This window comes from Epargyreus clarus, unplaced genomic scaffold, assembly GCF_041222505.1.
Source record: "Epargyreus clarus isolate Ecla_fem2 unplaced genomic scaffold, WU_Ecla_fem_2.2 ptg000023l, whole genome shotgun sequence".
Classification (NCBI taxonomy): domain Eukaryota; kingdom Metazoa; phylum Arthropoda; class Insecta; order Lepidoptera; family Hesperiidae; genus Epargyreus; species Epargyreus clarus.
Window position 1 is genome coordinate 3,817,573 of NW_027332230.1, and position 17,092 is coordinate 3,834,664.

Sequence of the window (17,092 nt, forward strand, 5' to 3'; positions counted from 1 at the left end):
GGAGTTTCTTTCGCCACTTACTCTCCACAACGAAACACAATTTCCTAAGCGGTAGTATTTTGTTAACAAACACACAGACACACAAAAATCATTACCCACCGCAACCGACTAAAACCTGAGTCCTTCTTACATATAACACCTTGTCATGTCAGGATTGAACAGTTAGCAATATCACGGGGTATCGGGGTGTGAAATTGCATAGCTATCGAACCGAGGTGAGACTGGACCGCGCTTGACAGATCAACTTGATAGTATCGCGATCTGGGATTTATTCCGTACCTTGGGCAAGAGAATGATAATAAGTTTAGTGTGAAATCTTAAGGAATATATTTATGATGTAGCTATAATATGCTGATTAGCATTTGAAAGTGGTAGAACCCTTTGTGATTCAACTCCGGACACCTTTTTCTGCGTTATAACAGCATATGCAGTGTTCAGTGCTACTGTGTAACGGTTTGTGGTTAGAAAGATGTACTTATCGGAGGCGTTCCAACTTAGTTTTCAGGGTTTGCAACGCACTGTGACCGATTTCAATTAGGATTCTTATATTATATGAGATTGATTGCATATGTCCATGAGCAGTTTACCATCAGATGGACTGCATGGTCATTACAAAACTCATTGGTCACTTTCGTACCAGGTCTCACGCGTGATAATAGCGTCGTCATGACGCATAGGTATATAACCTAATCCGTCATAAGTTGTGATCATAAAATAATTGAATATTATAATCCTTAAATCTTCATAAAAATAAAAATAAAAGTACTTCCATGTTCTTGATAGAGAATATTAACACAACTTTGAGTTAAAACCTCTTACCCCGACGTAATGTAAAATGTAGTCTACCTCAGAAGGTAGACTACATTTTTAAAAATAACGGCATCATTAAAGTTTAGTGCTAATATCTTATGAAATATAAGTAATGAAAAATATCTGCCGAATAATCCATGATCCAAACCCACCTGCAAAGACGTGCCCTGTAAAAAGGCAAACGTCGTTGGATAGCAAATTTACTATGATTAGAATTTTAGACCAAGGCCATTAGTTTTAGTCAGTATGAATCCGGCATATCCTCTTCGTTTATCCCGCGACAGATAGTAGCCCTTTTTTTCGTGGGGAAGCCCTTCATGGGTTCCTCTCGGCCGTGGGGCAGCGGAGAGGATATGCTGGACTCCTACCGGCTAAAATCCCACGGTGATCCTCTGTACGCCCTTTATCGTATCGGGACCACGGGTACGCTAGTAGCACTCGTCCGCAGTCCCGACGGCGTTTGCCCGCATCAGAGCCCATCTCGGTTAGGGATGGAGCTGGACTAACTCCATCCGCAGATCTTTGAGGTACGCGCGGGAACACCGCGCGTACAACCTCGAGGCTTGATATTGTTTGTGACGTAGAACACCTGCGTGTCCTACACCAATGCCTCCGTTATGGGGGTAGAAAATGAGCGTGGGGAGCTCTTCTCCTACGCCCAGTTTTACGGCTGCGGATTGGAAGTTTCGAGGATTTCTCTCTCTCCCTCTCCGCAGCCTCCTTCTGCAAGATCACATCCTCGTAGAAGGATTTCACCTTTTTCCATGACCTCTCGCTCTCGACAATGGCTTTTACAAAGGCCAGCAGCAAGAGGTCAGGCCCCACAGCAGCGACGAGAACACGGCGCTGGCTGTCCCAGGCAGGACACTCCTCCAGTGTATGCCGTGTCCTCGTCGCAGCTGCAAACAGATAGTAGCCCTGTCATAAGTTTATTTACGTGAAAAAAGGTTTATACGCATGCATGATTTTCTTCTAGCATTAACTATTACATAAGGAAATATTATCACTATTCTTTTATAGGTTAGGTTTCAAATGTCTACTCACATAAGTAAATTCCAAGAAACATATAATACCTACTACGCAAACGCGTAATTACGTACTTCAGGGGATAATGTGTTAAATACTATCTGTGATGAAAGAAAACAAGCAAGTATCTGCAGTGGAGTGGCCAATATAAAGTAGCAACATAAAACAAAACTCAAGAGAGCGGCTAACGATTTAAACTGCAATCGATAATGAGAAAGCTGAACTTTTGTAGCAAAAAACCTTTTTAAACCACTCTCCTATTCCGGCATGGAAATTAGCTCCGGGCTACCCGACAATTGCAATTATGATAACAACGCCAAACTTTCCCTGCACAATTAAATAATTCCATGTTGCGCTTAATTGCCCGAAAATTATACCCTGTTTGTGCCATTAAAATATTACAACTGAGGAATGTCACGAAGTCCCGTTTTGTGGTTTAAATGTGTATTAAAATTCTATTTACATATTATATTATGATACGTAAGAATATCGTCCACAACCTATTATTGTCCCACTGCTGGGCACGGGTCACCTCTCCGAATGAGAAGAATTAGGCCATAGTCCACCGCGCTGGCCAAGTGCGTATTGGTAGACTTCACATACCTTTGAGATTTTCTTTTAATATAAATCTCTCAGGTGTTCAGGTTTCCTCACGATGTTTTCCTTCGCCGTTTTAAGCAAGTGACAATTAATTTCTAATACGCATGACTTTAAAATATCAAAGGTGCGTGGCTGGGATTTGAACCTCGGATCCCCCGTTCAAGAAGCCGAGTTTCTTAATCTTGGCTATCACTGCTTGGGTAAAAATATATGTTAATAATAATATGTTGCTTAAACAAAGGCCCACATTTTTCTAAAGTCGTTTACATCAGATCTGGAATACGAATATCAGACCTGTCTATTTTAAAAATTACTTTGCTATTTCAAAAATTATGCTTGGTTTAGGCTATGATATAAGCCTTGTAAGGTAAAAGTTATTAAAGTTAATCCCCATTCTTTGTTAAAAGGTTAATAAAGGCGCAAACGAAAGATGGTTAATAATATACCATGAAAATTATAAATACAGGATTAGCTTATTTTTTTTTTTTATTAATACTTTCGCCTGCAGCACCTTACTATTTAATTTGTATTTTTGTGTTTTAATTTGATTATAGCAGTACTTGTATTCTCTTTTCAACAGTATTCAAACGATAAATGATTACAATTTTATCAATCCAAGAGAGCAAAACATGGTATCAGGTTAAAAAGAGAAAAGATAGTAGTTTAAAAAAACTCGATCCCATTTTAACCCGACCTTACTGTAGAGGTCTGTGGCCTGAGGGTACCTTTTTTTTTTTTTTTTTTTTTTTATAATATAAGAGTAGCAGACGAGCATGCAGTCCACCTGATGGTAAGTGGCTACTGCCGCCCATGGACATCTGTAATCAACCCCAGATAGGATTAGATATTCCTACCTGAGGTCGGCCACAGATGCGCCGCTACCCCTGAGGACTAAGCTGGAACGCCTCGGAAAAGTCTGTCTCCCTTACCACACCCTTCAAACCGGAACACAGCAGCGCTTAACACTGCTGTTATTAGGTAGAAATAGGTACCTAATTAGATCCCATAAATCACCTTACATGTAGAGGAGATATTGAAAGAATCTTTGCGGCCCGTTAAACTATTTGCGTCGGGTAATAATATCAAAGTTTTAGTTCCATAGACTTTAATGAACTCTTCAGCTAATTACCAAAGTTTCAATTCAGAATTACTTAGCCTCCAGTTAATTCTAGCACTTTGATGTTTTTGGTTACAATTTACGACTATGCTGAATGCTCAACTTTATAAATTGTTTACTTGCATAGCATCTGTGTATCTCAGATACGAATCTTATTTCATCTGAAATTGATTACAGACGTCCATGGCCGGCAGTAGTCGCTAACCATGTGGACCGCATGATCGTTTTCTACTCCAATATAAGATAAAAATAAAACTTTAAAAGAAGCACATGTAGTTTTATCATTTTATTGGGGTTTCCCTTTTTTTTTTGTTTTCGAGGGGGAAACCTTCAAAAGGTACCCGACGACGTGGGAGCGACGCCGGGTTATGTGGGATTTTTACCGCACTAAAACCCCCCCGGTGGCTGTCGTCAGCGCTTGGTGGAGAACTCCGGGATCTCCGATGGAACACAACCGGAGTCCTCCGAGCGCGATACCCCGGTCGGGCTCTGCCCTGGGGGGAGCAGTTTACGGTCCTCCCGCACACCTGGTATTTACGACGGCATGCGACCACACATGCCGCCGTCCTTCCCGGGGTTGCTTGCCGGACGGTTCGAGCTCACACTCTGGCAACCCGGACGCCCCCTTTAGTCGCCTCTTACGACAGGCAGGGGATACCGTAGCCCTATTCTAGTCCCGGAACTACAGGAACATATGGGTGTTTCCCTAGCATATAATTGCTATATATGTGTCAATTATAATATGCCAACCCTGTGCCCAACCGTGGGAAATCAGCCGATGCATAGTTGGAAATAGTACTGTTTCAATAAAACGAGTAAGTTCATATAGAACTTTATAACTATTGTATATAATGAAGTCCTCCATCTGTTATAGCAATTATAACAATGACATTTGTGTATAATGCCTCCAATATTTCAATTTCAAACAGGCTCTAACTCTATTTAAACCTTATTTGTCTCTAATTATCGTAAACACTAATTAAAACTAGGCTATTTCAGCAGTAACCACTGTTTATAACAGACTCATTATTCACAACATACACGACGTCAAACCGCAACGCATATGACACTATTTGTATTCCCCGGAGCATATGTTTAAATAGTACCTAATTATTACAAAAACATAGAACCCGACTGCTTAAAATAATAAACTGAAAAGGAAAGTAATGAAGCCTATGTCGCACCCACTATATAAAAGAACCTTTTTTGGCAAGGGGGAAACCTTCAAAAGGTACCTGATGCCGTGTGAACGACGTCGGGTTATGTGGGACTTTTACCGCACTAGCCTGGGACCAGAATAGCAGGGATAATTTAAAAGAACCTAACGACACCTCATCACCTCATCCGTCAAGCCGTTGGGGCTGAAGTGTATGCCAAATATACATACATGCCAAATATGCATAAAAAAATAAAAAAATATGGTGGAAGTTTTTGAAAAAATATTTTGAAAATTTCACTTCCGGTTTTACACGTGTATTTTTATTTATTTTTGAAGATATTTTTTTCTATTAAAAAGTTCAGTCAATTTACTATACAAAACGCTTAATTAAATATTTTATTTAATTTTTTTAATGTACGAAAAAATACTTTAAAAAATCATGATTTCAATTTTCACCATTCTTTAGAAGCTCATAACTCGACAAATAATCACTATATAAAAATAATATTGTATGTTCACATTCCTGTCCACTAAGAGGATAATTGACTCCAATATGAACAAAATTCAGAACCTCACTTTTGTTTCCTGTCCGTTTGGCGTGAAATGCCCCTTATCTGTTTATTTCGCTTTATATTTTGCATTATGCATTTATTACATGAAACAACGTTACTGATTTAGTCCATTTTTTCGGAAAATGAAATCTCATCCATCACTATAGTCCTGTTTCATTTTTTCTGCTACATTAAAAAAAAATAATAATCGAACGTACCAAGAATGTCTTTATACAAGATATTGACCAATGTCGATCTTCGGTAAACAAAACATTGGATAGATTGTTTATTAATAACGAGGGTAAATAAATCCGCCGAACAGAACCTAATACAGTGAACGGAGTATAGCGCCTAACTTTCATTAAACTTTCCATAAACTAAACTCAGCGACCGCAAGCGTGGCTTATCTTAACTATAGTTTAAAGCTTCTTTTATTTTTAATCTCCCGACGGTAAACGGTATCCGAGTTAAAATTACTTTGTTCAAAGATCGAAGATCTACGTTCATTTTTCAATACTTTGTAAAGTTCTATCGACAGAAGTTTACCAATTAGGTAACTAGCCGGACACTTCGACTTTTCCCAGTATCATCGTTCTTGTCGCACGACTAAGAATCAAATGAACTTTTAACTAAAAGCTTTCAAGCTGTATTGAATAGCGTTTTAAAGCAAAGTTGTTACCTGCGAAACCAAGCTTTGGTAAGCATTTAAGGCTGCATAGATTTATTTGTTCTAACATATTTTTATATAGGTATTTCATATAAGCTATAGGTTTAACCTGCAAAATATCTACAATTACAACCACGCTAACTGTCCCGCTTCATATTGCAATAATATTACAGCTTTTTATTATAAGATTGCAATAGTAAACGAACATGCATGCAGTGCATTTGATAGTAAATAGTAGATAGTAAGACACACACGCACACGCACAAATGTTAAATATTATTCGTTGCATAATGCGCATAAGTAATAGGTATAGAGCAAATTAGCGAAGCGGCGATCGGGGAATTAACTCTTCCCTCCCAAATAACATCTCAGGGAGAGGGAGAGTCTGAAAAACAGCGCTGCACGACGTAACTCGTGCTAGCACAAGCTGAGACTCTTCCTTTGCTCACAACAAAATATTATTGTGTGAATTAGATTTAAGTTTGTAAGCATTTCTTTTTTGTATCTTGTGTGGCAATAAATCATTATTATTATTTTTTTTTATTTAAATTTAAGCCAGCCGGTATCCACTAGAACCTTCCACAGAAACGCAAGAACTGCTTTACGATAAAAAATAGATTTATAGTTGAACACACAGTAGCAGAATAAGCGACGATTTAACAAAAATGTGTGATAACTAACAATTACCTCATTCATAAATAAACTGTTTTGATTTGATAACACGTTTATGATGTACATATTTATAATTAGCTACAATAGAAATTTTAGTATTTTGGATACGAATACCTAAACATTTAATCGTAATGTTCTATTCATTGCTTTCATTTCATTATACAATATTGTAAACTTGCATGTGGCAATGCGGTCTATGCAGATTGGGTACAAATGTAACCCACAGCTGGGCACAAATCTCTTCCCATAACCAAGGCGTACTCCATTCGCCTTCTTGTCTCATAAACATGAGACAAGGATCATAAGAAATCAAGTGTTTATCTGTTACGGTGCGAAAGATAGACCTCTGTGACAGAAGGATAGACGGTGGCACACCAGTGACTTAGTAATAGGTTCCGTTTTTACCCTTTGAGCACGGCACCTTATCAACATTGTATTTCCTTCGTCGTTAAGCAAGTGATAAAGTCTAAGTGATTAAATGTAATTTCATTTAGGTCATCCTTATTTTGATTCTGATTTAATTTAAATACCTTCATGTTATAGATTAGTACTTCACGTTGACTTTCTGATAGCAAGATGAGGTCTCAAAGAATGTTGATAGCAATTTTAAGTCAACAATTTTCTTGTACATTCGTATGATTCACAATATTTTATCTCTCTTCTAATAACCATTAATAAATAGGTACATATAACTTTCCATTCTTCATCACAAAGACAATAGAATTCTCAGTAATCCGGCAGAATTGAAACCTCCGCGTAAGTCAGCCGAACGGATTCTTAAGAACTTGTTTCAGCAGTGGCGAAAAGAGAGTAGCGAGTAATGATGAGAAATATTTCGATTGATAATCGATAAACATGATGATAAAAACACATGAAAACCACATGATAACACCCTCGAACTTTAATATAGGAACTCAGTGACATTTGAAGAAACTTTACGAAATGTCACTACGTGTTACCACTAAAATAAGACTTTTATAGGGTGTTTAAAAAGGGACCATCGCCTACTCCAAAGTCTCTAGTACTTATAGCATCATAACGATATAAATTAATTTTACGTCCTTGAAAAATAGACACCTTACAAAATAGATATGAAAAATCGTTTATCTTTTCCGTGATAGTGTTGAGACAAGCTTAAAACTTTGTAGCAGTTAATTATATTCCGGCGAAGTGATATCTGTGAAAAAAGAAGTTTCGGTAAACAGCTTCGTAAGTTTAAATTGGTTTTTTCACCGCTCAGGAGGAACGTTAAAGAATTTCATTCGTTCGAAGCCTCCAACGGAATTATTATGGGACGAAATATTATGAACCGGCCACTGCTTTACTTTTGTACTTGTGAGATCAAAACAAAAATTCAATTTCTTTTCGGATATTTGAATACGTACAATCCAATCATTCATGTTATGTTTGGACATTTAAAGAACCTAATTTTAATTAATATATTTGATGTGGTGTGAATCGAGCCTACTCTAAGCAGGTTTGGGTTTCTTTTTTTATAATATAGGAGTACCAGACGAGTATGCAGTCCACCTAATGGTAAGTGGCTACTGCCGCCCATGGACATCTGTAATAAACCCCAGATAGGATTAGATTTTCCTACGTGAGGTCAGCCACAGATGCGCCGCTACTCCTGAGGACTAAGCTGGGACACCTCGGATAAGTATGTCTCCCTTACCACACTCTTGAAACCAGAACACAGCACCGCTTAACGCTGCTGTTATTTGGCAGAAATAGGTGTGGCGGTGGTGCCGCCGGAGTCGAACCATATAGGGTTCACCTTCCCACAGCTATAGGTTTTTATGATGCAGGGTAGATTAGTTTAAAAATGAATAACAGAAACTAGAGTTTTACAAGCATAATACACACAAACGAGAATTTCATACGTAGCATTCTTTAACACGCAACGTAACACTGTGTTCAAATAGTTCAGCCCCGAGGATTAACATAAATATTTGCTGCGAGCGAGGTCGGATTAGAAACAAAAGCCGTTTTCCAATTACCGACACCGTGTCACAATGTGACCCATTTAGAACAGTAGCAAAGCGAGAATTGAGTCAAGTTGATAGAAAATAAAAAATCAGTTATGCTAAAGATTAACTCAGTTTTAGAAATATTTGTTTGGTTAGTTTTAATGTCGTAATGGCTTGGGCTGCAACATTTAATATTAGGTTTTGGACGAACCAAAGTCCTTTGATACACAGTTTCGGATCCGTTATTCGGCCAGTAGTAAAGGTTAGTACCCTTTGTGGTTCGACACTACATGCAACAACGCCACGACTATTTCTGCCTTATAACAACAGTATTAAGTTTTGCTGTGTTCCGCTTTAACGGGTGTCTAATGGAGGCATATTAATCCGAGGTGGGCTTTGTTGTATGGTTGTTTGACATAATTTGACATTATATTTGGACTGATACATACTAATAATAATTTGATTGAACTAATACCTAAATACTGTCAATTGTTAAACAATTGAACTTTTAAATAATGATATTTTATTAATGAATATTATAAGTAACGAGTAAGTAACGAATTAGGCATTCCTGTACTGTTAGTGACTATTAAAAAAACTTTAGATAACAATCTTATCTTATCAAGGGTTGATTATAGATGTCCGCGGATGGCAGTAGCCACTTATGTGCTACAAGCTCGTTTGCAACATCATTATAATCATAATAATAATAATAAATTTAATTATTTCATGAAGCATTGCAAAGGTATATTTGGATATTATTAAGGTATCTTTATATAATAGTAAATTTTTTAACATAATTAAGTATCTTCAGCTGCCTAAACTGGGTAAAAACACCTGTAATATAGGCAACTGAACTCTCCCTAAAGTGTCTGAGTTACTATATAATCTGATTAATTGGAACTAATAGGATCTTATACATGGCAATATTGCTTCTGATTTGCTAATATAGTTTACATTTTTTTTATTAGATTAATTATAAAATAGGTGTGGCGATGGCGCCGCCGGGGTCGAACCACTGAAGATTTTACTACCGTTACATTAAGCACTCATCGGCACGGAAGTTCAATTTAGCGTTTTTAATCAAAATAACGCATAAAATGTTTAAATATGTGCTAAAAGTAATATCATTATTTATTTTAGAAATGACAATGACTAATATTATTGACACCTAAAAATTAGATTTTACAGATTTTTAATAAAAAGTAATTATTACACAGGTAGGTATAGATGTTATAGTCAAAGTCCGATACACAGTCTCTTCGCGGAAGGACTGGTTTATCCTAGGTTTGGCCAAAGCCATCAGGCAATCCCCGAAATACATTTCAATTTCGCCCTTTGCCTGAATTATTTTTAGTCAAACCCAGGAGCTCCTAACTTTTCAGTCAAACGTCGAAAGTAAATTATTCTGTTTCGGTTTTGGCCTAGTCAATCCTAGAAGCGACTGCAAAACTCGGTCAAACGTTGATCTGAACATGTTTAAACAGGTTCATAATGTCTCTCGCGGTGTTCCGACCGATTGTTTTGTCATTTCATGTTCGTTCATTGAGCGTGCGGGCGTGTAATTGTGTAAAATTGAAGATGAGTGAGGTTAGGTTAGGTTAGGTTAGTATAGGTTAGGTTAGGTTTTTTATAAATTATTAAAACAATAAACATCAAAATTTTAAAAATGTTATTTTTTTATACGTAATCTTACAAACTAACCTCCGTATATTCCAAAGCATTTATTTATTTATTTTATACTTTATTGCACATCGTACAAAAGGTGGGCCTAATGCCACACGGCATTCTCTCAAAGCATCTCAAATATAAAAGTGAAAATCACGTAAGCTGACCAATCAGGTGTCAGAACTGGCAGAGTTAAGCGGTTCTTAAGACTTGAAAGCTGCTTAAATGATAAAATGCTTCCAAATATACGAAAATAAGACACTTCATACCTATATCGGAGTTTGACTCGTCAAACCCCGATTTAATAAAATTGTGTTTTGACGTTTGCCTAACCAAATTAGTCTCTCCCAGGTTTGACGAAAATTGTTTAGTCAATGGCCGAAAATTTACATTTGTTTGGGCTTTGACTAAGTCATTCAGTCTGACCTGAGGATTGACCAGTCCAACCTAGGAGCGCCGGAGCTTCGGAGTTTGCCTATAACATAGAGAAAATTAAAATAATGCGAATTCAAAAAATACACATCATAATTAATAATGGGTGTTACCAGCTGTGGTCCTGATGACGGCATACATGCGAACTGGCATGCTGTGTATGATGTTTTTATATCCACTTGTGAAATTTCTTACCAGGCACCTAACAGGGCGGTTTTTAATTCGCGGAGGGTCTGTGAAGGGTTAGAACTTCGTCTAAATTATCTTTTCAGTATGACCTAAATTTGTTATTTTTATAAGTCTAGACTTCTAGCGGGCCATTGCATTTTTAGAATACTAACCTCCGAAAGGTAATCTTCAAGTCCAATTTCCGTGAGCGCGAGCAAATTCGACATACACGATGGTGCCTGGGCAGTTCTGGGCCTCAGGCTGGTATTTTAGCACATAAATTACGTTCCTCTATCTTCCTTCTTATTGTTCGTTCACTCAAGTTGATCTCTCTGTCCTATCTCAACCGCAATGGGGAACTGATTTCTTGAATTTTTTACAGCAATAAATCGGTCATCTCGGGCTGACGTGCACCTCATTCTGCTATTTCCTGATCTTCTCGTACAGAGGCCGGTCCAGTTGTACCTGTACAGAGGCCGGTCTCAAAGCATATCGAAGACTGAAACGTTAAGTGCAACAGAGCTTGAGCAACTTGGGCTATAGTAAGAGGCATTATCTTTCGTTTTGGGTAGCAAGAATAACTACAGGTTAGTTTAAAAACAATAGAAAAACACTAAATGTGACGAAGATTTAAATATTGATTTTAACTCATGTCTTTTGCATTCTAGCACAGAAATAATAATAAAAACAATAATAATAATAAAAACAAACGTAATGACAAATAGCCACGTGACAAATTGGTACAGAACAGTAAAAAAAGATTGTTGTGGCTCTTTTTTAGTTTGGGCCACTTTCCGTTCCGCTAAGTATATTATCTAAGTCTTCATTTCCTCAAAGACAAACCCCGTTAAACTTAACTAGTAATGGAAATAAATCGGCAGTAAACCTGGGAAATATATTTGCACGACGGGCAGCGGGATATCGGCACGTCAATTTACGTTGCTATTTATTTTTATTGCCCTTCTAACTACTTCCTTCCTTTCCGACTGGAACGATTCCCCGCGCTAACATCTGTTCGACCGCCTTATTTACAGCGTTTGATAAGAATGTGTAGTTGTTTGGTGCTGGTACCATTCATTTATGTTAGTGCCATGGCTTGGGATTTGATACTGCTAAAGATTTTCAGCTATACTTGTATTTGAGGCTTGTTCGTAATTTTTATGAGCAGAGACATAACATGCAGTCTACCAGCATACCTAATGGTAAGTGGCTTCTGTTGCATGAATATGATGACCGCTCAGTCACGCCGGTTGTCATCATGGATTCTGGATCTGTGTGTTTGTGTATTCGTCTTTGTGTGTGTGTCCATGGCACGATACAGGGAATCCTAGTATGGGGGTGTAAAAAAACTGTAATCAATACCCTATTGGACAGTGGTCCTACCTGACCCCAATCATAAACGCTTTACCATTCCTTAGGATCAAATTAGACCACATAACTGTTAGTAAATATGTAATAAACCTCACAATTGTGGAAGGACAATAATGACAATTATAAAAGCCCAATAGTGCTTTGCAAGGAATATTTTTGTCCTAGCTTTTATCATGCTCCATTTTTCGTTGCTACCTATTTTCTCGTGGTAAAGCCTTATTTGGTCCTACATACTGCTAAGATAACGACTGTGTTGTTTATTATATAAATAGTGCCTAAGCGTTAAAAGACTATTTATTTAAATTTCGGCCTCCCACTTGAAGTCCAAAACAGATGCAAATTAATTTTAGGAAACATTTTTCCGACGATCCTCTGATTTCTCGACGTCCAGAATTAACTAATAATAAAATAAGTAATAGGTAAGTAAATGATTAAGAAATAAGTAATCTTTCGATTAGGGGTTAAGGAAAACGTGTTGAAAAACTTGCTTGCTACGTACTTGAGGGCTCCATAAATCGAAATTTCAACTATTGATCTGTTTAATATACTCGTAAGTACATCACGTATTTGTCTACGAGCTGTGCCCCGCGGTTCCATCTGTGTTTAAAAGTGTAAATAATCTGGAGATTTCATGGGGTTTCATTTTATTGCGCGGAACGCTAATTATTTTTCTCAAAAAGTAAGTTATTTCTCATAACATCAGGTTACCGTGAAAGCCATTTCGAAATCGGGTTCAGCCGTTTCGGTAATTAGCCGGAACAAAAAGACAGACAGACAGGCAAAAATTTCAATAATGGGTTATTAAATTAAAGGTTCATCTGAAATTAATCAAAAGCTTTTATTCAACATTACAAACAGATACTTCAATTTATTAATTTATTTGTATTAAATCTCACGTATATTACATAGAACTGTGGTTACTGACGCACAATAAACAATTACTTGTAACTCATATCATTCTGCAGTTAATCATTTTATATAATTTCATTAAAGGAACCCGTCATTCATTTAATTTACATATCCCAATAGCCAGCAGGCCTGGGTGGCCATAATGAGTTTAGCGTCGCTCACTGTTACAGAATGTATTAAGCGTGTTACGCGTTAACTGATTATATTAATGTACTCGTATTAATTAACTACTTGACTGCCAGTGATGACATTCAGTTCGAATGCACGGGAACTTAAGTGGAGGTAGCTGGTAAGATGGACGCTAAAGTTCGACCTAGGACAATATTCTCTTGTCCCTGTAGTACCGGGATCAGAATAGGGCTACGGTAGCCCTGCCTGTCTTAGGAGGCGACTAAAAGGGGGCTTCCGGGGTTGCAGGCGGCAAGAGTGGGAGCTCGAACCGTCCAGCAAGAAACCCCGGGAAGGACGGCGATATGTGTGCTTACCGTCGTAAACAGCATACAATGTGGAGAGCGCCTGGGCTAACCTGGGCGGAGCCGGATTGGGCAACACGTTTAGAGAATTCCGGTTGCGTTCCGTTGGAGATCCCAGACTCCTCTTTGCATGGCTGGGCATGGTCACCGGGGTCTGATAATCATCCGGAAGCACATATTTGTACAATAGATATATCGGTTAATAGGATCGTATCGTATAGTATCGGTCAAATATATATACAAAAAATAGAAAAAAATATCTGTCTAAAACCAACGTTATAGTTTTTATGGATTATAAATATTCAATGATTTTTCTAATAATCAATACCATTGCTGCAATACGTTGTTCAGTGGCTGGGCCCTGTCGTTTGGTTTGGACGCCGACAGAACGACACAGGGCGTCTTTACGTTTTTGATCAATACTTACAAGGCAGGGTTATTAATATAAGTATGAAATATGTGTTCGTTTATATCCTTGAATGTAGTTTCAGGTTACATGTGTACGCAACACTTATTTATAAAGATACCGGTACGACATAACACACAGTCGCCGGCGACGACTTGTCAGCGGCGGAAATAGCGTGCCGGTGTCAAGCCGGGCCAGTGAAACAGCGTGCAGTAGATGTTTCAAAATGTATGGGCTCTCGGCCACCTTTTTACATTATACCAAAAATGAAGAAAACATGCCAAGAACAATTCGCAGTGATTCATTTTCTTCAAATCACCTTCGTTTAATTGATCAAAGCTATAATTTACATTTAAAGTTGCAACACAACGCAAAAAAATATCATGGCGTCGGTGATTACTTGGCGATGGTGATATCGTTGCCGGAGTCATGTCGTAATGAAGAACCAGTCGAAAGCAATGGGTTCCTGTCTCAAAAAGAGGGACAGATTAAAACATCTTCGTAAACTCTACACACGTCACAGAATAAAAAAAATATTATAAAAATAATAAATACGACTGCTTAAATAATAATGTTACACCCACAATTAAAACAAGTCTAACGACACCTCAAATGTTAATCCGTCAAGGTGTTTGACCTGCAGAGCTTGCCAAATAATGAGACATAGGTACATACGCTCGAAAAACATTACCCTTCTCAATCAGGCAAAAAAAACATCATAAACAGTAATAAAACAAATTCAAAGATAAGTTTTAGCAATATATTAATAAAAAAACATAAGCAGTCTTTGAAAAATTAAACATAAATATTAAGAGTAAAAACAAAATACAAACATTGTAAGCGCACAAGAAAAGTATGTAGTGCAATTTCGTATTACGCCATTGCAGAATCAGGTTTGTCCCCGCATTTCCTTCCAACATTTGCATGAAAAATTCCCGCCCGCGGCGATGAAGTGCGAGAATAAATAATGAGGGAGGGAGCCTTCCCGGTATATTATTGTCATCGATCATAATCGGGCCTCGGCGTATCCGTTATGTCCTGCTTACTGCCGCCGCCTGAACAACTGTTGCCATATGGCAAAATTCCTAACAGTGTGCTTATATTAAATGTGCTTTAGAGCTATTATTATATAAATCGTTTTTTCTTTATAATAGGAAAAGGAATAGGAAACGAGCATGCAGTCTTGATAATAAGTGGTAACTGTCCCTCGTGGACATTTGTAATCAATCCGAGATAAGATTGGCGCTGCTACTCCTGAGGACCAAGCTGCAACGATTTGGATAAGTATGTCTCCCGTATCATACGCTTCACAGCAGAACTCAACAGCAATAAACACTATTGTTATGCTTAAAAGTGTTTAATTCCCTAAAGAGGATTTTTAACAACACTGCATTAATAGACAGATTAAGATGTGACAGTGGTGATGCCGAAATCGAACTTCAAAAGGTTCTACCCCCTTCAATGTTTTAACGATCGAATATGTACGGCCTCATCTCTGTGTATAAAATAATAAAAATGTGCTGTAATGCTTTATTTTTGTTGATAAATCGCGGAGGTAGTACTGGTATATTAATGTCATCGATCATAATGGGACTGAGGGCTTCGGTAACGTCCTGCGTATGGCCGCTTCGGGAGCAATTGTTTTCATATGGCGGACACGGCAATGCGGATATTGTCCGCATGTGGAATACTTTATACATTTCGCCTATCAATTGTTTTTTTTTTCAATTTGAGAACTTAACGATTAACCGTCGTAGAGTCAACTTACCCTGATGATGCTCCGTTTTGGAGCGAAACACGTGTTGGTGGTGGTATGTATGGTGGTGTATATTTTTTTAATTTTTTGCATCTGCACACATCCTTTGAGAGAGGGAGGGTGGTACATACTGCATGGTTTAAAATATATACCATCATACATATTTGTAGCGGATTGTTGCGAAGTAGTTTTAATCTTAACTTAAGTAATGCACATATTTACAAGAAATAAATATTTAAAGGTGACATAATTCGTTTTGGTTTTACGATAGTAAGACCGCTACTTCACTTATTAAGCTGCTTCACTCGCATTTAAAATCTAACATGACATACATACACAACCAATTTTTTGCTAACAAAAAATTTTACAAAATAAATTTACTAATTAATCTCCTCTGATTAAAAGTTCTTTCGTAAAAGAGCAACGACCATCCGTCCATAAATCCATTCAACCTCTGAAACATTTGCCATTATTATATTAGTAAGTTGAGATAAGGCGAATTAAATCCCACAATATGTGCTAGGCAATATCTTTAGCTCTCTTATATCTTCATCTGACTATTCACCTTCTGGAACCTGTGCCTAACTATACGCAATATACGCTATATACTACTATATACGCATATTCCAGATACAAATCCAAACTATTATCAATTTATTCAAAACATGCCCTAGTAGTAGCAATTGAATTACAAAACCACGCGGCGAATTATCGAGAAAGGTCAATTCATACAAGACAAAGAATTTTTCAATAACAACCAATTGAACGGAAACACTTTTATAACATCAACGTACGTGCCCGTAATGACAACGGCCGAAGCACAGTTAATGTTTCCTTCTCCTTTACTGTATTACATCCATTCCATTGCGACTCGTGTCTCACTTACATCGAATAAGCCAATTGACTTACGTATAGCGTATTCTTAAGGATCAATGTACACGATTTCGATCTTACGTAATACTCGGTCCAGTGATCATAACTGTTCGTGGGTTTTTTAAGAAACTGGAGTGGCAATCCATCGTATGATGAGGGATCACTACATAGCTATTCCTCCAAAGTCACTCGAGTATTAGTAATATTACAAATAATAACATAAAAAATAAATCTAATCATAAACTTAAGTCGCTGGGGAAATCCTATCTGTCTCTATCTTTTGCCTTACAGAAATCACTTCTGTCCGTATTTGTATGTGTTCATAGCACTTGTGATATCACTGGCCACCCTAGGGTGGCCTATGAGTTCATAAAACATTTTTAATTTCCATCTTTTGTCCTAAGTAGGTGTGTATTGCGCCTTACCGAACCAATTGACTTCGTTCCATCCTATCCATTAGAGTG

General features: G+C 37.6%; 1 protein-coding gene across 1 annotated transcript; it reads right to left on the reverse strand.

Annotated features, from left to right (window-relative positions):
• Positions 1-1,425: 1,425 nt before the first annotated feature.
• Positions 1,426-13,735, reverse strand: LOC140751740 (uncharacterized). Its single transcript, XM_073085778.1, has 2 exons — positions 13,606-13,735; positions 1,426-1,709 (listed from the first exon to the last, which is right to left on the reverse strand). Exons 1-2 carry the CDS (start codon positions 13,733-13,735, stop codon positions 1,426-1,428), a joined length of 414 nt encoding a protein of 137 aa, XP_072941879.1.
• Positions 13,736-17,092: the final 3,357 nt, after the last annotated feature.

Bases quoted from the DNA above. Each gene is read 5' to 3' on its own strand.
- LOC140751740 (XM_073085778.1), bottom strand. From the start codon at position 13,735: ATGCCCAGCCATGCAAAGAGGAGTCTGGGATCTCCAACGGAACGCAAC. The intron at 1,710-13,605 runs GTAAGCACACAT...ATCTGTTTGCAG, and splicing joins ATTGTATGCTGTTTACGACG to CTGCGACGAGGACACGGCAT.